The 23,052-nt window shown below is 40.3% G+C and overlaps 1 protein-coding gene across 6 annotated transcripts in view; it reads right to left on the bottom strand.

Moving 5' to 3' along the window:
• The window catches only part of Ppp1r12a (protein phosphatase 1 regulatory subunit 12A), a 109,938-nt gene extending 87,410 nt beyond the window's left edge, over window positions 1-22,528 (bottom strand). For all 6 annotated transcript variants that reach the window (XM_050135551.1, XM_050135552.1, XM_050135548.1 and 3 more), the window contains exon 1: window positions 22,011-22,528. In XM_050135551.1, the coding sequence (XP_049991508.1) occupies window positions 22,011-22,247 (237 nt within the window). In that variant the 5' untranslated portion in view covers window positions 22,248-22,528. The remainder of the gene's footprint in view (window positions 1-22,010) is intronic.
• Window positions 22,529-23,052: the final 524 nt, after the last annotated feature.

Raw genomic sequence — 23,052 nt, 5'->3', positions numbered from 1 at the left:
TTTGGTTTTTCGAGACAGGGTTTCTCTGTGGCTTTGGAGCCTGTCCTGGAACTAGCTCTGTAGACCAGGCTGGTCTCGAACTCACAGAGATCCACCTGCCTCTGCCTCCCGAGTGCTGGGATTAAAGGCGTGTGCCACCATCGCCCGGCTTACTCTTTCTATTCTTAAGCTGATTCTTTTCCCTAAATATCATTATGGATTTTTACAATGGTGTCATATCCATCCATCCATCCATCCACCATCCATCTACAATATAAAAACAAGAAAATGAATAGAGGCTGTACATAAGAATGTCCAGGATTTCTGATGACTCTCAGTACCTACCACAATTTCAGTGTATATACACAGTTTCCTCAGTGTGCTATCAACTAATGGTAGTGAACTTAAATCTTGAGCAATAGAGTGTCTTACAAGCACAGCTTTTGAAAGGCCAGGCACAGCACTCACAAGTCCTTCCTAGAGAATCAGGTCTCAGAAATCTTTTCCAGGAGGAATCCTTGCATGGTGTGTATAATCATTTCCTTTAACTGAAGGACATGGTGTAGTAGTTTGAGTGTAACTGACCCGCATAATCTCATAGGGTGTGGCACTATTAGGAGGTGTGGCCTTGTTGGAGAAAGTTTGTCACTGTGAAGGTGGGCTTTGAGGTTTCCTATGCTCAGGATACTGCCCAGTGTGCGAACTGACTTCCTGTTTCCTGCAAGATATATGAGTCTCAGCTGCTCTAACACCAAGTCTGTCTGCATGCTGCCATGCTCCCTGCCATGACGGTAACTGGAAGACACCGCCACAATTAAATGTTTTCTTTGCAGGGTTTGCCATGTTCATGGTGTTTCTTCACAGCAATAAAAACCCTAAATCACGTGACTTCTGGGTGAGTACACTGAATTTCAATAGGAGAGTATTTCTAAATAGTTAGCAATGCTGAACCAATTAGGCTCAATCTTCAGAGCTGCTAGGTGCCAGCGTACAGGGTCATCTGCCTGTTGAAACGTCTCAGTTTGCTGCTTATCTGGCTGTCCATCTGCATATCAAATAAGTGAGGAGAATTACTTTGTATTTATTTTAAATATCTAATTTAATTGTCTATGTATGTATGTATGTATGTATGTGCTTGCATGTATGTCTGTGTACCACATGCATGCCTAGTACTTGTAGAGGCCAGAAGAGGGTGTCAGATCTCCTGGACCTGGGTTACAGAAGGTTATGAACCTGCATGTAAAGTCAGGAACTCAAACCCAAGGTCTCTCAGAGGGCAGCCACTGCTCTTAGCCGCTGAACCATCTTTCTAGAGATCCCCTTTAAGCAATTTTTAAATGTCCAATTCCATTTAAGTCTTTAATATGAAGTCTTTGAAATGACTCATTATGAAGAGGCTCCTTCCTATCTTTAAACAGTTCGTGCATGTTTAGTGATCAATATTTTAGGGGCTGTGTTCGGTACTAACACCGTGAAGACAAGAATCAAGGAACTTCTATTTTAGTGGAAGACAATCAGGAAGATAACCACAGAACTGCTAGACAAAGTAGATGTATGTTGATCAGAATCCAATTAAGATAAGCCTCTTGGCAGAAGCAACTACTTAGATTGATTACATAAAACAGAAAAATGGTGGCCATCCGTGAAGGAAAATTTTCATAGCTATCATGATCATAACACAACTTTTAAAAGAGAGCTTTAATTTTAAAGTGAAATAAAAGCTATGTGGTGGCTATGATCCTAGCACTCTGGGGAGTGGAGGACAACTGTGTAAGTTTGAAGTCAGCCTGGCTACTACAGAGGATCCTACTCGTGAAAAAGCCAACCAAGGAAATAAAATCCTCGCTATACAATTTTACCATGTAGCTGACCAATCCCTGTCAGTACTTATGCTAAAACCCCCATCAATTGTGGAATGAATTGATACCATTCAATTTTTTGACATACTCTATTTACAGCAGGTTAAATACTAAAAATCATTCCCATCTCCATACTCAGCACAAATCAAGAACATGGCAAAACAGACACACACAATAAAGCCCCTGAGGAAAAGATACACAGAAGAAAATTAAATTGTCTTTTGATGGAATTACCCCATACTGGGGGCTGGGAAGATGGCTCAGCAATTAAGAGCACTTGCTCTTGTGAAGGACATGTGTTCAGTTCCCGGCCAGCACCAGCATAGCATCCTACAACTATGTGTGACTTCAGTTCCAGGAGACCCAATGCTTCTTCTGACCTCCACAGGTACCAGGCATGCACATGGTGCACATACATGCACACAGGCAAAACACCCACATAAATTCAAGTATGTAAAATAAAAATATATTATATATGTAATTTTAAAAGTTTTTAAATTACCCAAAATGATCCTTAACATCAAGTCATATCCATTCCTTAGTTTTAGAGAATTAATTTGCTACTTTCTCAACAATAAGATAACTAAAAAATAATATTAAACTTTAGAGCTACCTTCAAGGTAGGGTGAAAAAATGAGGCAAAAGAAAGGTGAGAAAAAAGAGATACTTAGCCAACTTTAATGAAAAGCATCAAGTCAGGGGCTGGAGAGATGGCTCAGCCTCAGTGCCCACATCAGGTGGGCTCACAACTGCTTGGAATTCCAGTCTCAGGACATCCAGCATCCCTCTGTGGCCCCCATCTGCACATGCAGTGAGCACACACGCATAACTAAAAAGAAAATTTTTTAAAAAGTTAAGCAAAACAAAAAAATTAAATCAAACATTGCTATTTCTTTCAGAGAAGATTAAAAATAAGACAATGATAACAGCACACACCTAGAAAGAAGGGTAAGCATTCTTTCTACCATGTACTTCTTCTAACGGTAGACTTCCCCTAATTTTACTACTATCTATAAAGATAGACTAGTCTTTAAAATACAAGAAATTAATACAACTTTCATAGCATTTTTAATGGCGTGAACTCCATTATCAACCTAAAAAGAATCCAGACTACTACTGGCTACTGTAAATTTCTGGAAGAACAGAATTCTTCTTCATAAAAACATATCCAAAGGCCTGGAGAGATGGTTCAGTGGTTAGTAGCACTAGCTGCCCTTCCAGAAATTGGATCTGATGTCCAGCACCCACACGACAGCTCACAATCATCTGTAACTTCAATTCTTGGGGAACCAACACCCTCTTCTGGCATCTGCAGGCACTCACATGGTGCAGAAACATACATATAAACAATACATAAATATAAAAAGATAAAAATAAAACAATTTAAATAGCTCTGTGTTTAATTAGGAGTTTTAACAATAGTTATAATACTAACCCATAATTGGTTTTCCAATAAAAAGCTTTCTCTAAACAATACATAGTCTTGCAGTGTCTTCAGAGTAATTAAAGTGTCTTTCCTGAAAATTCATTTCTACTTTCAACAAGTAATAGCCAAAGCTACATACTTAGTTATTTCCTATATTCCGAGAGTGTACTACTACAACTGTCTCTGATAACTACCTTACCTAAACCAGGCTTTAGTTCCACTTTATTCCAAAATAGGAAAAGAACAGTTAATAATAGAAAAAAGCTTATGATTTTTTTTTTTTGCCAAAACTCAGAACTGCTTGCTTTTCTTGCTGTCTAGATTTTGTTTTTATCTCCCCGTCATCCCCAGTCATGTAAAACGTAGAAGTTCTAAACTTGGAATCAGATCATCCAAAAATAACAACCAAGCTTTAGTAATGGAAAAACCGATAGAACGTAAAAGCAAATGTTAGCGGAAAGCAGGTACAGAGCCCCATACATTGGAAGCAAAAGGGCACTTTCCCCACAGCCTACACGATGTCCTCTGGGAACAGAAACGTCTTAGCAGAGCCTATGCCTTGTTAGTTCTATGCTGCACTTTGATCGTTGTGTGTTAACACTATTGAGGTTAAAGGGAGTAGCAGGGCTATTATAAAAACTAACTGTACAGCAAAGGACCCCCTAGTTCTTGTCCAGTACCACCTAACAGCATAAACTAAGAGGTTCCAGGACAGCACAGAACAAGCTGTGCCTTGAGAGTCCTCTGGCTCCATTCAGCAGTTTCTTCAAGAGCTCTTTGGTTCAGTTTCAGGAGATAATGGACCAACTCTGGCCTATCAACTGTCTATAATTAAGCCCCAGGGATTCCTGAGGTTACCACAGTGATAGAATCTGGTTCAAATAGTCGAGAGCCACTACAGAAAAATCTAAGTCCAGTAGTATTTAATCACTACGTTCATATCTCAGCTCCGCAATACAATCGTCACAATGTACCTCACTCTGTTCACTGGGATAATGAAATAATCCTTATTCAAGGGATGGAAACGAATGCAATTGCCTTCAACAACATGTACACATTTGTGATACACACAAACATTAATAGACAATTATTATTTTAAGCAGGTCCCTCTAAAGATGCAGATATCAATTTTCCCATTTGTTTAAGAATGCAAGAACCTGTGATAATCGAAAACTTGACAACTCAAATGAAGTCTAGCTTCAATACCACGTTCATAAAAATAAAAAAATAATAACTTTTTACACTGACAAATCTATTTATCCCAGGTGAGGTTAAGCAGAAAAGTTTATAGAATGAGAAAGGCTCTAAATGAGCTGTTTTAAAAAGAATGTGCTAACAGGTCGCCCAGAGCTCACTGGTTATCTAGTTTAGTTAAGCAATGACTTTGGATTTAGAGAGACTGTCTCAAAAAATTAAGGTGGAAAGCAATAAAGGAAAGGCAACCAGGGCTAGCCTCCATCTCTGCACACACTTGCTTCTCATGTCTGTTGAGGATTTCAACCTACATATGGCAATTTAGAAATTCAATTTTATGTCAATACCATCATCATCTTTATCTTATTATTAAAACCCACTTCTATATGCTTTTATATATGAGCTGTGCTGACTAATATGCCAGCGAGGACAGGGTCAAAAGGAAGAAGCAAGGAGTCTGGATTGGCACACAACCACCCATCAACAGACTAACATACCCACAGTGAGTCAGCCAGGTGCTAGTCCACCTGGGCCTGGCTATTAGCTGTGACAGACCTTAGTCATGTTAACCACAAAGGCAATATGAATTTACCCAAATCCTGTACTAGATCTCAAACCATACTTAGTTGGCAATATTCTCCTCATTTGAATTTACAAATCTTGTCAAGACAGACTGGTGAGATGGCTCTGTGGGTAAAGTCACTTACCCCTAAGCTGCAACTTAGACCCTTAGAACCCACACAATGGAAGAAGAGAACCCACTCCCACAAGCTGTCCTCCAATCTCTAAAGGTGCACTGTGGCATAAACACACACACACAAATATAAAAGAGGCCAGCCCAGTCTACAAGAGCTACTTCCAAGACAGGTTCCAAAGCTACCTGTTTCAAAAACAAACAAAAAAGTCAAAACTTGTTTTTTTTTTTTTAAAAAAAAAACTCAAATGAACATCTAGTAACCAATAAAACTTCCAAAATTACCATTACAATGGATATTAGAATTTATAAGCCATTTAAAATAAATATACATATAAAATTATACATATAAATGCCATTCTATTGCCTTCTTCCTATTCTTGCTCTACTTTGTAACTTATTTTTTATTCTTTGGCAATTTTATACACATATGTAATGAATTTCACCATCTTTACCCTTTATTATCCTGACTCTCTCCCTCTCTTGATGAAGCCCTTCTTCCCTACTTTTTATGTCCCTTTGGAGTAGGACCCACTGAGCTTAATTGCTTGCACGAGCAAAGATGGGGTTACCTATCCAGAGTGTAGAAAATCTGTTAGGAAGACCACCACTGGAGAAAATGGCAACCTTCCCATCAACCACTAACTGCCCAGTCTCTCAGTGAAGGGCTCTCACACAACTCTCTCTTTTGTGGGTTTCAACATCATTCTTTCACAGTCTTTGTGTGTGTGGTATATATATGTTGCACACACATATGTGTGGAGGCCAGAAGTTGACACAGAATTTCTTCTTCAACAGTTCAGTAGCTTTCTACCTGATTTTCAAGACAAAATCTTTCCCTGGAACCTGGAGTCTACAGGACTGGCTGGGCTGGCTGTAAGACCTTGGGTCCCTGCCTCCCTGTGCCAGGGCTGCACCAACCTGCCACATGGGGATCTGAACTCAGGACCTGAACTCAGCCAGCGTTTTCTTTTGCCAGCTTCAAAAATATTTCCCAACTATTCATATCATTCTGGGCATAATATTCCCAAAAATTTTTAGAAATTTGTGGCCATTTTCCAACTAATTCTTAAAATGGATCTTCATCACCAAATACTTTTTATATTCATAGTTTACAAAGTAAAAAAGTTCACTGTATAAAAATTGCCTTATGGACTTTTTTCTTTGTCTACATCTTTCCTGCTGGAACTATTCAAACTATTGGAGTCCAAATGATGTCTTTGAAAATATGGTGTCCCCTGAAAAGAATGTGCATTTTTTTAGTAATCACCTTGTTCTGAACTTTCAGGGTCCACTTGCCAATAGCTATAAAATATACCTAATGCTATCTTCAAAAAAAAATATCATTTACAACTCTATTGAGGTGTCTATCACATTACCAATCCTTTCCCCAGGAAATAGAGGGTGAAGAGAAGTGTGCAATACAGAAACAAGCACGTACCATCAACACCAATATTCAATTATGTCCAAGTATCTATAGTTAACACTCAAAATATTACCAGATGTTTTCCCTTGTCCGAACAAGAGAAATTATTTTAAAAAAACATTCAAAGATGGCGTAATTTAAAATGTCTATTTCAGTCAGTATTAACCAGCTAAAGTGATTTCCACATTTGTATCCTACACAAATGCCTTGTCTCCAGATGGTATAACATACATATTGTCTCTTTCAAGTAGTATTTTTACATTAAAGTGTTTTTAGAAAGGGCAACTTACAAACCATCAGTTCAGTCACACACATTACACACACACACACACACACACACACACACACACACACGATTAAACGTCAAAGGTAGGTAGAAAAGAGAAAACTACATATTAAAAGTCATAATTCAATAAGATAACTACTTCCTGGTCTACTTAAATTGAAATAAGACTAATGAACTTACTGCAGGTTAAAACAGCCCACAAGATTCTGTTTAAGAGCTGTTTTCCTCTTGTAAAAAAATTAAAATGTCAAAAGAAAAACTTCAGAAAACAAAAGCATGCCTAGTAATATTCTGAACAAAATCATACCAACATATTACACATAAGAAAAGCCTAACTAGCTTTTTTCCTTTGCTATAGGAAATGTTTCTCTTCCCTGAAAGCACTATTGAGTAAACTTAGAAGCTGAGGGAAGTTGCATGCAGTTGGAGAAATTCCTAAGTGTATGATTCTCAGGAAAACCTACCATGCTCCCAGCACTGTCTTCTTGGCCCGCCTCCTCACCTCTGAGCTCACTTTCCCAGCGCATCCTCTCAGCTGAAGGACCTGACGTCACCGCACTCCACTAAGCTTCCCACACTTCTGCATGCACTCAAGCCACATCCCCAAACACCTGCTCCCAACACCTTGCAGCACTCAGAAGATAGCCTAGAACTGAAATGTACAGGAAGAGTTAAAGAGAGAGCATTTATTTTAGGCATATGGATTCTTGTGTTTTTTCTAGAACTTTGTTTTATTTGGTTATCAAATTTCCAACAGACAGAAAAGGCCTCAGAGAATAGACTAAGTACAACTTCCCTTCCCCAATTCAATATATTGCATATAGTTAGGAACATATGTAATGCTCATCTCCACTGGTCCAACCACGTACCCTTTACAACACTGGTCACACTCACCTGGCACTTCTTTTTCATACTCCCCTCTAGACAAGCAGAAATCACATGATATAGAACCCTCATTTAGAACACGCAAACCACATCAGAATATAGGCCACACAAATCTGTCAGGACAATCTACTACTTTTAGTACCTACCAATTCCTTGTCTCAACTATATCTTTAAGCAATCTATTTCCTAACCCAATTGCTATAAGTTTGCTAGCTATAGTTAGTTCTTATAGATTAGTCAGCTTTGAAAATTATTCCATTGCCTCTGGCCTTCTTCTTTTCTTGGTACACTGTTCACTTCTGTTCACCACCAGGTCTCTGCATGTGCTGTTCTCTGTCTCTGAAGGACTGTCCCAAACACTGCTCTCATTTACAATCTGGGGTGCCCCGACTCTAGTGTGGATGTCCCTCCACAAGCTTTCACAATACGCTGGAGTACAACAACTCCAGGTCATTACACATAACGGATAGAAATCCAGCACTGCTCATATGCTTACCTATACACTCTAGCAGACAGCAAGCCGTACTAAGGTAACACAGGCCAACTTGTTTGTTATTAACTACACCGAATAATGCCACATTTAGTCTAAGGTTTAGAATTGTTAGAATTGTCGATGCCTTAATTCTTAGTAGTAAAAACATTTTTGCTTTAAAATAAAATCATTTACTAAGATAGAATTCTAGAATATATATTATACTATATACATACATATATACATATTGTATACACACACACTGCTAAGCCATATAGAGAAATGAGATTGTTTTAAAAGTGGAGCTGCTGAAGATGGCTCAGTGGGAAAGATGCAAGCCTGCTAACTTGAGTTTGATTCCCAGAACCCACAACAGACAGAGACAAAATTATTCCCTTCATGCAGTCTCCAGTCTTTACATAATCTCTTACACAAATAAATAAAATTTTAATAATTAAAAAAGTGGCTACATGTTTTACATTACTGCCAACAGTGCAGGAGGGTTCCAACTTGCACATAACTAGTCACATGTTCCTATCCGTTTTTATCACTGCCATCCTAGAGGCTGTGAAATGGGTAACTCACTGTGGGTTTGACTTGTATTTTCCCGAAGCCTAAGCAACTTCATTTCATTAGAGAGTACTGTTAGAATTTGTTTTACAAAAAATACATCTTTTTGAGTACTTAAGAGCCTCTGGAACTGTGCTGGCTAGTTTTATATCACTTGACACAAGCTAGGGGAAGAACCCTTTAACTGAGGAACTGGCCTATAGGCAAGTCTGTGCTACATTTCTTAATTAGTGGTAAATAAATGTGAGAGGGTCCATGCCAATGTGGATAGTACGACCTTTGGGCAGGTGGTGCTGGGTGTTGTAAGAAAGTCAACTGAGCAAGACAAAAAGCAGCATTTCTTGTGGGAGTCTAAGCAGTTTGGATGCTCACCTTACTAGACCTGGATGGAGGTGGGTGGTCCTAGGACTTCACACAGGGCAGGGTATCTTGATTGCTCTTTGGGCTTATGAGGGAGGGGGACTTGATTGGGAGAGGGGGAGGGAAATGGGAGGCGGTGGTGGGGAAGAGTCAGAAATCTTTAATAAATAAATAAAAAAAATTTTAAAAAAAGCAGCATTTCTCTATGGCTTCTGCTGCAGTTTGTGTTTCCAGGTCCCTGTCCTGGCTTTACTAAGTGACAATATAACAAACAGAAGGTCAAACAGTTACTCTCCTCCCTTATCTTTTGGTAATGATGTTTATCATAGCCAAAGAAACCCTAACTAAGATTGGAACAGACTACACTGCAGGCCTGAAACTGCTGGGGAAGATAACTGTATGGAAGAGGTGAAGAAGAGAAAACATAAGATGGCCATCAAAGTTCTAGCTTTGTAAGCTGAAGAATGATGATGCTAAAAAAGATATGGATAATGTAAAAAGGAGCTCAGATTTTCTGGAAACAGCTGAACTACAGCAATGAAAGAAAGAAAAAAAGGCACAAGAGTCTTAGGAACACTTGTCCTTAAAAAGCACATCAGAAAGAAAATGAACAAGAACTCTGAGAAGAACCAGAGGAAACAGGTTATGGCATAAATCAAATAAACTTATAAATTTATTACTCAAATAGTTTTTTGATATTCTGGCCTAAGTCCTTCTCGAAAAGAATAATCTAATCCTGCACCTTTTCAGTTACTGAACTGTTATCATTTGTTAACAATGTCAATCAAAAGCACACTGGACACTCTATGATTAGTAAAGTGTCAAACATGATGATCTAAATATTTGTTGCATGAAGAAGTTAACCTCTAATTTATGTGGATAATGGCATTATACAAATATAGATTAGGTAAACATTTTAATAACATACACTGCAAACTTCTAAAACATCAAATTAAATCCTTTAAAAAATGATGTACTTCTTTTTAAATTAATTGTTAATTTGTTTTTATTTGTATGGATGTTTTGCCTGCATGAATGTTTGCCTGGGGCCTGTAGAGACCAGAAAGGAACCCTGGGAGTGGAGTTGCAGATAGCTCTGAGTTCCCAAGTAGACCTTGGGAATTGAACTCTGGTCCTCTAGAAGAGCAACTCAGATATGTAATATGAGCCTCTGAAATACCACTGTTCCTTCCTAAGAGGACCTGAAGGCAGAAACAAAAGAATCCCTAGAAACTCACAGGGATTTAATTAGCTTGGTGTGTTCACTGGGAAAACAAGAGTCTCCACCCAAAAAAAGGTAGAAGGTGAACACCAACATTCAAAGCTGTCCTTGGACTTCTACATGTATATTTGCAAGTGTGTATGCCCATGTTTGTTCTTTCTTCCTTCCTTCCTTCCTTCCTTCCTTCCTTCCTTCCTTCCTTCCTTCCTTCCTTCCTTCCTTTCTTCCTGTCTCTGTCTCTGTCTCTGTCTCTCTCTCTCTCTCTCTCACACACACACACACACAGACACACACATGCATACATACACATACATATTCATACCAATAGGAAAAAAAGGAGGTGGGTGAGGAAGAATACTTTCATCCTGTTTCTTTTCCAACTACTTCTCTCAGTGAATACAACAAATTTTACACATTCACATAAAGTAGCGAAACAATAAAATAATTTTCCTTTGGGTGACTTATGGAGGATGACATCATCGCACGAGTTTAACAGATGTGTCATATTGTAGTCTGTTTAAGGTCAGTTTTCTATATTTCATATGAGAAGCTTCACTGAAAAATGTCTTCTATAAACAAGTACAAAAGCAACACAACATTTGAGCAAAACAAAATTTAGGTGACATTTCTGGGAAGCAATTTATAAATTCATATGTTCTGAACAAAATATAAAAATTTTAGGTGACATTTTTTGGAAGCAATTCACAGAATACAACAAATTAAGATGAACATGTAGATTTGCATGTTACATCATGAAAATGTGGAAAAGATGATAAACATTCATTAAATTAGAAAAATAATTTTAGACACACAAAGTGAAATTCCATAAAGCCATTAAAGGCAAACTGTGTGTCAACACTAATGAACAAAGGTTATGTATAATCTTAAAAATAGATTATATACTAGGAAACTAAGTATAATCCTATTTATAGGTAATCACATACTTGTTTTTAAAGTGAGTTTAGTAGATTTTTAAGGGGCTATTTTCAACCCTCGTCCTTTGATTAGCACTAAACATCTTCTATTTTTTCTATGCAGTTTTAATTACCGAGGCATTTCTATTTGCAATAATATGCATATATAATAAGCATAAATATAAACAGTGTTAAGAAATAAAATGAAGATAGAGTCTGAGGCAAGAGGATCAGGATTTCAAGGCTAGCCTGAACTACATGAAACTCTGTCTCAAAAGTAAACAACAAAAACAAAGCACAGAAAGCATTGAAATTTTAATAATTACTTATAGCTTTTCATACCTAAGGTAAATGCACTGAGATTAGACTGTGAAAACGCTGGCTGAAGGGATAAAGCTGCAACAGACATTTTCAAGGAAAAGACAGATGCTGTGCTGTTGTGTAGCCTGCCCAATGTACTTCGGAAGGATATAGAAATTGCTGAACAATTCTGAAAATTTTGAGAAAAATTACACAGATTAATTAACATGCTTATAACAAAATATAGCATCCAAGTCTGGATACAGCAGCATCAAAACTTTTGTTAGGAACAAAAACATAAATACACAAATATTCAAACTGTCAGGTGTAACTATGACTTGTCATGGAAAACCTAGAACACAAACAAAATATACTAGGTTCACTAAAGAGAAATTCTTAAACAACTTATACTCAGTGTCAAAAATGTGCAAAGAGTTAACTGAAATTTCAGAGAGCCTCTTTATGATCGTGTTCTAATTAAAAGTAAGCTTGTAGTCTGTTCCCCAAGGTAGAACTCATGCCTGGTACCATAACAGTGCCAGGAATCCATGGTTAGATAGGTCATGGGCCTGGGGAAGAACCCAGTAATCTCATCCTGCTGAGTGGACATAATTAACAGCTTCCTAACAACTTACCTTTTCACCCACAGATGAGTGCACCTTTCACCCCTCCTTTTGCAAAGATGGCAATTCATAGAGAAACCCACAGCAGGTCAAGGTGCAGAGAGACTGTGGTGGGACACCTATCACATTCCCTCCTCCCAAGGCTCAGAAGAGGAGGGGAAAAGATTCTAAGCACCAGAAGGAGTGGCTGACTATGCTGAGACAGTGTCTTCATGCTATGACATGCCAGTGGCAACATGAACTCATGGAAGCTACACTGCATGCACATGGCCCATACAAGATCAATCCAGACAAAGGTTTGTTCGTGGATGAGGGAGGGGGGGGGTCCCCAGGTCCCACTTCTAGCTGAAGAGCTACTGACAACTGGTAGTGGCTTGAGGAAAGAGAATTGGGGGTGTTTAGGGATGAGGCCACCACACCTATATTGGCAACACTGAGCAGACTTGGTGGGTTTCAAAAATAGAACATATGAAATTGAGAAGGAATAGGGAAGGGATAAAGGAGGAGATGAAAGAAAATGGAGAAACGCATTTGATCAAAACACCTTATGCATGTATGAAATTCTCAAGCAATATTTTAAAATAAGCTTTGTAGAAAACCCATGCTATTTATTAATGATACCATGCTTATTATCACAATCTACCTATGCACCAGATACAACTACAAGTAATCAGCATTTTCAAAATGTAACTTTCCTGGATATATTTTAATAGAAAGGACATCCATAAAAATGTCTTAGAGCTGATGCTCCAAGAGGTCTACAAACGTTCCAAAGCACAGATATTTCCATCTAAAATAATCTTGATACATAGCCTTCAAAATTATCTTATGTACGTATTATATTCTTTTATATAAATATTATAAACATAAACCCTCAATATAAGGATAATTCATGAATGTGCATGCATACTTGGGTATTTCAACAATTAGTTCATGAAGAAATACTTTCCTATATGGCTACCAAACTTGAAGAAGGCATTAATTCACACCTCATCAAATCCAATCTCCTTTGTATTATCTAATACTGTAGAAAGCAAGAGCTTGTACAGTCTTGAATTCTTTTAGGAGACTACATTAATCCAAAACACAACCAAGTCAATATGAGGTAACAGTCAAGCTAGAGCTTTCTACTAGGTAAAGCTCTCTCCATGGACTCTCTTGATGCACATAGCATACTTAGATTACTAAAAAGGTGACAGCTGAGATGCTTTCACTGCTTTCCATGGTTCTAGTGAATGTCATTTCAGAAATGCCTCTATGACACATGACAACGTGGAATGTCTCCACCCCTGAGAACATCTGAGTCAAGCAGGCACGGAGGGCAGTAAGACATAAGTGACGCCTGCCTTTTTATGGCTAGCCAGCACAACAATGGAAAGATAAGCAACCAAAACACAAGTGAGGTCAGAAAATTGTGTGTATGAGGGATCCACAATGAAAACACTCAGCAAAGAGTCTCTAATTAGCATCGCTACAATAAAGGTACTGCTTTTATTGTGTGCTACCAAGGAACCCTTTCCTAAATGAATACCAAGGATTTGTTTAAAGATATTCACTTTTAAAATAAATTACACAAACTTGGCAAAATTAGACCTGTTTTCATAATCAGCAATATATTCTATTTTGAAGTAAATCTAAAATACAGATTATTTTACAGTAGTAATATCTACTTAAACTTAAATCTATTCATTCATTCATTCATTCATTCATTCATTCATTCATTCATTTGAGGCATGGGCTCCACCTGCAGCCTCTGCCTGTCCTGGGACTCACGGTGTATACCAAGCTGGCCTCAAACTCCCCAGAGATAGGCCTCCTCTGCCTCCCAAGTGTTGGGATTAAAGGTATGTGCCTCTGATACATGTTGAATACTATAAATACTGTCATAGTTGCCCAGACAACTTATCAGTTCATTTCCTATTAATTCTACTGTTAAAACTTCAATATTTAGTTTTTTTTTAAAAAAGATATCAATTGTACACCTACTGAATTAAAATGCAGACAAAGAAAAATTAAAAATATCTATGTAAAGGAATTTTCTATTTTGTCTGAAGGTAAGATACACTTTTAATGATGTGGGAGTGATTTCTTATTAATAAAGAAACTGCCTAGGCCCCTTGATAGACCCACCCTTAGGTGGGTGGAGAAAACAGAAGAGAATTCTGGGAGAAAGCAGCTTAGTGAAGAGTCGCCATGATGCTCCCACTCCAGACAGACGCAGGTTAAGATCCTCCCTGGTAAGCCAGCTTGTGGGCTACACAGAATACTAGAAATGGGTTAGAACAATATGTAAGAGCTAGCCAATAAGAAGCTGGAACTAGCCGGGCCAGGCAGTGTTTGAAAGAATACAGTTTCCGTGTAATTATTTCGGGAATAAGCTAGCCATGCGGGCGGGCGGCCGGGTGCCGGGGACGCAGCCCTGCCGCTCCTATCTCAACATTTTAAATAACAGGTAATATATGAATGCTAAAAGTATGGTTTAGAAAGGGCAGAGAATCATTGTGTACTCCAGCGATCAAGACCTCTCTCATCTCTCACACTCTGTGCTTTGAGCTGTGTCTTACTAAAAATAAGATATACTCCACAGGATAAAAAGAAGCACAAAGACTTATGGAATCAGGAATACGGAACCAATGGTCCCAAAGGCTTTCACCCATTTCCCCAATCCCTTCAGATAAATTCCTTCTTGTTTCCTATTCAGTATCCAAGAGCTGCAGCGCTTACACTCTGATGATACAGAATGCCACAGCATGTACTACCGTGCCCTGGTAAAAGCAGAACACACAGCACAGTCATGGGTCTGGTCAGCCTCGGCTGCAAATGTACTTTCACCAAAGCACAAAGAACACCTGTGTCAATCTCTTGATAATTTACTAGATTGACAAGTGAATCTCAACTGCCCTTTATTTTGATGTGACATCCTTCTTTGTTAAAATATTCCACTACTTTATAAAATGATGACGCTACCAGGTGATCTAACTACTTGTTTTAAATTCCCTGATGGAGCAAAGGAAAAAAAAAGATGTACTTTTAGTTACTGAAATAAAGATGTTCATGTAAATAAAATCCAGAGAATCAATAACGGGCAATAAAGAAATCATATTTCATATTTTTATCAAAATAAAAAAATTATTCTTTTCAAGTTGAGACCTGTACGGCAATTTGGCTACACTTTGCAAATTATTTCATGGAATACATAACTTGATGTTTCTATTAACAAGAGGCAAATCAAGCAGGAGTAAAAGTAAAAGCCATTTTCCTAGCTCAGACGCTACATTAGCATTTTGTGTAATATCCCATCTCCTGGCCCAAAATATAATGATCACAGTCTACAAAGTAAATTGAAGAAATTCTGCTGCATAGTGATGACAAGCTGAGATTATTTTTTCTTTTGACCACAGGGACCTCACTATGTAGCCCTGGCTATCCTGAAACACAGAGGTGTGCCTGCCTCTGCCTTCCAGAGGATAAAAGGCTTATGTAGCCAGGTCTAGCTGAGATTGTCTTTAGTATCTCAGATATGAGTTTGCCTGCAGTTTGTCTCCAAGAAAAGAATGTACAGTTAGGTATAAAAATCACTGAAATAAGTACATACTAAATGTAGTAATAAAATTGTTACTAGAAGAAAAATGAAAAGAAAAACCAATTCTATATTCTGGAAAAAAGGAGTATTTTGTAGTAATTTCTTTCGTAAATTATAAAAAAATAAAACAAAGAAGTCACACGATCAGGTATTCTTTAATTAATGATCAGCAAAACAATCTTGGCAAGTCCTAAAATTTAGAGCAATTTTGAATTCTAGATTAATTTTAAATATATTACTATTGCATTTTAAGTACCATCAAAAGATCTCAAACGTTCTTTGAAACAAAAATAGGTTTTTAAAAAAATGTACCTGTGCAGGGAAAACTCTCAAATACTATTCAATACAACCACAAAAATGATTTAAAAGAGTTTCTTCTTCAGACTTAAAATAGGGCACTGGGCATGGTGGCACACCTTTAACCTGAGCACTCAGGAGGCAGAGGCAAGAGGATCTCTGTGAGTTTGAGGCCCGTCTCATCTACATAGTGAACTCTGGGACAGCAGGAATACACACAGAGAGAAAAAACCTTGTTTTGTTTGTTTTTGTTTTAAAAAGTGGGTACCTAGACTAAAGCTTGGGCTCTGGACTCAGAGCTGCTTTAGCATTCCAATTCTGCCATTCCTCATGCTGATAACCTAGGACAGGAAGGAAGCTGTGAGAATTACAGTTACACTGTTTCTAAGACACTGGTAAGTCATGGCTACTGGACATGCAACCTAACAAAGTAAACTTACAGGAACTCCTAGAGCTCTCCAAATCTCTTCACTGTGATTATGGAACCAGCAAACTTTCAAGAGAAAGGTATGATAAAAGACGGCTCTTATTAACAGACTCTAAAGCAATGAGAACAGCACCTTTAGGAGGTATTTATTACTGCAGTAGCAATCTAATCGTGTTTTGTCTTTATGCCTATTAAGGTTTCTAAAAGCCCTTTCTTTCTTCAAGATCATCTGGACTCTGAACATGTTTCTCTTACTGAAGAGAACATGGTAAGAGAACTGACGAAAGCTTCCCCTGCTCTTCTGCCCAGTGCTCCTACCTGGCTAGGCTAGAAAATGCTCAGTCACAGCTTGCAATCACACTGGAGCTAAAGCCTAGGAAAGATAGTCTTGGTTGTGACACTTCAAAGTCAGACCACAGAACTGCTGCCAGGAAGCAGAGAGCCAGCAAGTGCAGAGAGTGCTCTCACAGCAGCAGTGTAGGCGCTGGCCTGCACCAGCACACCCCATATAAGGCTACATTGTCCATTTACTTCTGTGAAGGAAGGGACTGGTCTGGGCTTGGCAACTAGCTTAATACATTTTAAAAATGGATTTTGGAGGATTTCAATAAAAAGTTTATTGAGCCATCAGCATAAGGCAGAATAGCTTTTCTAAAGGAAAGCATGCAGAAAAATGATTTCATGTATATTTTTGTTGTTGTTTTGTTTTTCGAGACAGGGTTTCTCTGTGTAGCTTTGGAGTCTGTCCTGGCACTAGCTCTTGTAGACCAGGCTGGCCTGGAACTCACTAACGTCCACCTGTCTCCTGAGCGCTGAAATTAAAGGCGTGTGCCACCACCACTTGGCTTCATGTACATTTTTAACAGAAATTTTAATACTTTTTATAACTGATCCAAAACCCAACATTTCATTAAAAAAATAGAAGAGGAAAAGGTTACAAAACTATAAATGTATTCAGCTTAAAACACGTATATAACATTTGAACTATTACACGACAAGCAATTCAAAAATCAAATGCTTCTAGTATTCTAACACTTTGCTTCTTAGGGAAAACTGCACTACACCTGTCCGACATTTTACATAGAAGCTTTCAATGGATCCTTTACAAGTTGATAAAACTTGTATTTAAGAGCAGAATGATTTAATATTAAGCTTATCTACAAGTTTGTCTAGTTGGAAACGGGGGCATTACTGTAAAATTACAGTCTAACCTTGGATTTCACTATAGAATCTACCTCAGCTTCTTCTTCTTCTTTTTTCTTTTTCTTTTTTTTTTTTTTCTTGAAGACAGGGTTTCTATGTGTAGCTTTGGAGCCTGTCCTGTCTCCTGAGAACTTGCTTTGTAGACCAGGCTGGCCTCGAACCCATAGAGATGCACCTGCCTTGCCTTCCAAGTGCTGGGATTAAAGGCGTGTGCCAACACCACCTGGCTTTACCTTAGTTTCTTATGGTTCAACTGAATATATTTTCTACCACTCAACCAAATTTGAGGCTGGTTTTGGACTTCTTAATAGAAAGGGAGCATACTTAGAAATACTTTAAATCCCAATTAAAAGAAATGTACCAAACATCCATTACAAAGTTTTTCATGAAACAAATTTTATAATATTGAACCAATGTTCTAAAATCTGAATATGCAGGCTTCAAATATATAGCTCACAGTATACGAATAACCAACCATAAGACTTAGTCATGAAAAGAAATACAGCATACAATTCAATAAAAATTTTTAGTGAGTCGGGTCCTGATTCTTTAAGTTTGGAGAAAAAGCTTCCAAATACTACCCAGTAAGAAGTGCTTTAATAACAAAGATGGGCAGAACCTAAGTACAGGTCGTCCGTTAGAAGAGGGCATGTGTCTCTGCTACCACAGTTATACAAAGAAAGAGCCCTTCTAGTCGGCAGCTGGATGGAACCTTGAAGAAAACTAATGTGGGCTGGTATAGAAAGGAAGGATAGTCTAGTAGAGGAAAAGAGATGACTAAAAGCATTGAAAAAAAATGTAAAGATACAGTCCCAATGAAAACGGTCACCAATTTCACTTACTAAGCATAGGCTAATGACAATGTTTCAAACCTATAGTAAGAGGACAGGCACACAACAGAGCACTGTTAGAGTATCTGAAATCAGTCTGTATCCTGGACTAAACCATACACACACATACATACATGCATACATACATGCATGCATGCATACATACATACATGCATGCATGCATGCACATATAAAGATGGGAAGACAAATTGTTCCTATAATACCAGGATAAAAATTTAAGTGCATGGAACAGCTTGATACTCAAACTAGCAAGGAAAAAAATTAATTTGAAGGTAATTGTGAAGGACAGGTGACTGCCTGGACATATGTACACTGGGAGCAAGAGTAAACTATGACGAAAATGTTCAAATTTATCTTGAGATTGCTGACATCATTAACAGAAATAGAGGCGTCAATGAAAAGTCGTGCTTAGTGAGGATCGGGGTTTTAGTCTGCATTTTCATCTGAAATTCATGATGACCTAAAACTAAGGCTGAATATTCAGACTGTATAAAAAGGATTCCATATAATGTCAAGACATGAAAAAATAAGTAAAGAAATGACAAAAACAGAGTATAACTCAATTACCAAAAAGTTTTCTGAACAGGAAGAGTCCCTTAAAGAAATGTTTTGTGAAAACAAAGTCGCTGTCAACCTATGGTAAATAAACAGATCGGAATAGACACGCCTACTTAACGATATATACTTTTGATTAAAATTACAATATATAGGTATAATTCATTTTATAACAGAAAGTTGAGCAAGAATGTTCTACAAGAATAGAAACTGGAAATTGACTTGAAAACCACTGGCATAGAGAAAAAGTTAAGATTTTGTGGTTAAAACAAAAAAGCTAAACTACAAACTGACACTCCTGCATTTTAGGCGTATCAGTAAGGACCAGGATAGGGCATCTTATACATAACCCAACAGATCTTGAAACTGTTCACGAAGCACGCTAAAATACAGGTATAATCGCACACTATAAATAAAGCTCTGCAGGTGAATAACTGCATCTAGACCTCGGGTCTAGACAAAAAGTCAGACAACCGTATCCTACACCTGAAAGACGAAGGCTACTCCAGGGACTAGGACAGAGGCTTGCCTTCTCTTCGTACAGTCGGCATTTCTATACCAAAGAGATAAACAACAGCAGTGGAGTTTCTTTCATTGCTTTCAATGAGAGCTCATCCGACCGATATCTACACCTTAAACCGCCAACTACTTCCATCAGAAAGGTAAGGAAAAGGCCAGAGTTAGTGTAGCCGTGGGCTGGGAAGTACCGCAGCTTTTCTCCTGCCAAACTAAAAAGGTGAGCGAATATGTGAACAGACTCCAGAGAGGCTAGGCTGGTCAAATATTTCAGTTATTTTATGGTCTTTGGAGTATTAAAATATTCAAGGACGGGTCACCAAATCAGCTATGCAAATGGCCTAAACTCAGAAACTTTCTCGTGTGCTTGCCAACTCTAACAAAATTCTCAATAAGACTGTATGTACATTCACCAAACAAAGCACCGAATTCAGTTAGTCCAGAAGTTATCTGTAAATCCAGCCTCTTAAAAGAAGTGAAACACAAGTCTTTAAAAGCCAATTCCAGTGTTTTCTCCTGTCTAAATCACTATTGCAGTATTTTTAAAAAATGTGGGAACTGCCTTCTTCTCCAAGCCAATACAATTCTCCACAGAGAAGCAACTTTACATTCTACTTAGCAGTTTCAAAAATTTACTGATAGGAACCATTATCCAAGCATTCTGACAAACAGTAACTGTGTTTCAGAAACAATCTCACATTAAAACTTGCAGGGACATTTGAAAGAAAACTCTTAAGATTTTTCTTCCATTTTATACAATTACAATTTTTAATGCCAAAGTTGCTTTCCTTCTCAAGACCGTGTTTTCTGATCTTTAGTTACACTATGTTTTAAGCAAATGAGGTTTGCACCACATGAGAGAAACCAGGCCGTATTTTTCACTGGGGGCCATTCTGAATTCCAGATCTGTCCTGCCAATTGTCAGTCATTTCAACCCTTCCAGTCAGCTTTGTAAACAAAGGCTTAATGCCAAGTGTGATATGCGAATTTGATTAAATGAAACTTAACATGGTCATCACTTACTAAAGCAGGAAGCAATATAAGGAAAATATACCACGTCGTTCTAAAAGGTGTAAAGTTAAGAGTCACAAACTCTAAAGTTCCGATACAAAGTGTGAAGCCTTAAGCTCCAAACACCCAAACGAGTTTTTACCACAGTATTATTCAGACTGAAGCTGATTCCCCACACAACCAAGACGAGTTTGAGAAAGCCTTAAGAAAAGCCTTTTTCATTGTAAATTTTCTAGTAATTCCAAGTTGCTTAATATGAAAATAGAAAGAATCTATGCCATGGCACCTATTACCAGCACTTAAAACCTTGCTTTTCGAGCAGGACTCTAAGGGTTTTGTTGCTTTTGGCTTGTTAAAGGCAAAGGCAACATTATCTCTGGATTGCCAATAGTTTCTCCTTATTTGGCTAACACCGAGAGATCCCAATCGGACTACTATAAAACTTTAACATGCACAAAGCATCCATTTTGAGAAAAGATTGGGATTAGCTTTCTATTTTTTTACCCCCCAGCCCCAAAAGGAAAAGCAAAGTCTGGCAAGTGTCTTTGTAGAGTGTTTGTTTATTCTTCTCTTTCTAGTCCCGGTGCACACTCAGGAGCCAGTGCTCGGGGATCTGTGACACTGCGACAAACTCTTGGAGACCAGGAATCTTAGAAGAGGTGGGCAAGCCCACTTGGGAAGGCTTCCCTAGCCGATACCCTACCAGCCCCTCTCTTTCAGCCACTGCAGATCAGCTAATTACACCCCACCCCGTTTTCCCCTCCCCAGTGACCAAGAGTAATAAAGGAGAAAACAGGAAATCGTTCGCTCAGGGCACCCGGCTCCGGCTCTTGATTACTATTATTATCGTCATCATTGGTAATCAACTCCGAAAAAGTACACCAAAGCCCATGTCCACCTCCAGGCCCAAGGGGGTCCCTCTGCCCAAGTTACCGATCCCTGTTAGTGGCTCTCAACCACCCTCCCCCGCTACAGTGGATCAGTGACACCGGGCCTCGGCACAACCCATTACACACTCCTGCTCGTCCTGACCCAGAGTCCCAGACACATGTCCACAAACAGCCCTGGGGTCCCCCACTTCTCCCAGAAGCCCACAACCCCATCTTGCCCCGCGCCTAGGAAATCAGCCGGCTCCCAACTGCACCGGCAAGCGGGGGTCCGAAGGGGGCCTGGAGCCCCGCGGCCAGCCTCCCCCGCCGGAGCCGCCCCCTCACCCGCAGCAGGGAGGCTCCCGCCACCACCACCCCGGGGCCTTCAGGACCGGCGACCGGAGAGGCCCGGGCACGAGCACGACGTGGGCCCGGGGGTGAGGTGGTGGGGGTGGGGGTCGGAGTGCGAGCGGCGGGCGCACACAGACCTGGTGCAGGGCGGTGAGTCCGTCCACATTGGCGTAATTGATGTCGGCGCCTCGGTGCAGCAGCTTGAGGACCTCGTCCGTGTCGCCGCTGGAGCAGGCGGCCAGGAAGACGGCGCCATCGTCGAACTTCACCTTGGTCTTCTGGCGCTTCACCACCGGCGGCTCGAGGTCCGTCTCCGAGCCGATCCAGCGCTTCAGCTGCTCGTTCCGCTTCTGCTTCGCGTCCGCCATCTTCATCCCCCTCTCCTGCCGCCGGCTCTTCTTATCGCGAGCGGGGGGGAAGGGGGCGGCGGCGAGGGAGAGGCGAGGGGACGCGGGGGGTGTGCGACCGTGGCGGCCACCGAGCCGCCCGGAGCCGAGCTGCGAGCCGGGGAGGAGACGCTCGAGACTTCCAGTATCCCACAGAGCACTGGGGCGAGCCCGGCAGAGCTGGACCTCTCTTCCTCCCACAGACGCCCTCCCGCCCCCCGGCACGGCCCGCCCGCCCGACTGTCCGCCCGCCCGCCCGCTCGCTCGTCCGTCAGCCGCGGCCCGGCTGAGCGTAACTTCGCGAGATCGCGGCCGGGGAGGCGCCCTGCGGCCTGTGCGCATGCGCGCTCCGCCTCCCTCCTCCTTTCCCCCCCCTCCCCTCCCGCCTGGCCCAGGAAGAGCGCGGCCGCCGAGCGCGGCGGGGGCGCCACCGGAGGGAAGCGGGTGTGGCTGGGACTGCCGGGGGCTGGGATGATCTTGGAAAGGGAGGGAGGAGACCGGGAAGGAAAGGTTGTCCTGCGGGACCCGGGGCTCTGGGGGCCCGCCAGTCGGCCCGGAGAGGCGGTCCCGGGGTTTTGACCTGCCTCCGGGGCTCGTCCGGCCCGCGCGACGCTGTCGGCCCAGGGCGGAGGGTTTTCCTATTGGCTGCGTGATTTGAACGGAGTGGACTCAGGTCGAGCCTTAGGTGGCTCTGGGGGTGCTCTTTCCGAGCAACTCGGGGGAACCCGGGCGGCGCAGTCTTGCTGGAGAGCGTTTTTATTTTTTTTTTTTAAGTGGGGTGTGAGTCGTCCCT

The sequence above is a fragment of the Alexandromys fortis genome, unplaced genomic scaffold, assembly GCF_014885135.2.
Source record: "Alexandromys fortis isolate MF-2015 unplaced genomic scaffold, M_Fortis_MF-2015_v1.1 scaffold_24, whole genome shotgun sequence".
In the NCBI taxonomy this organism is placed as follows: domain Eukaryota; kingdom Metazoa; phylum Chordata; class Mammalia; order Rodentia; family Cricetidae; genus Alexandromys; species Alexandromys fortis.
This window is presented reverse-complemented; position numbering and strand designations above follow the sequence as displayed.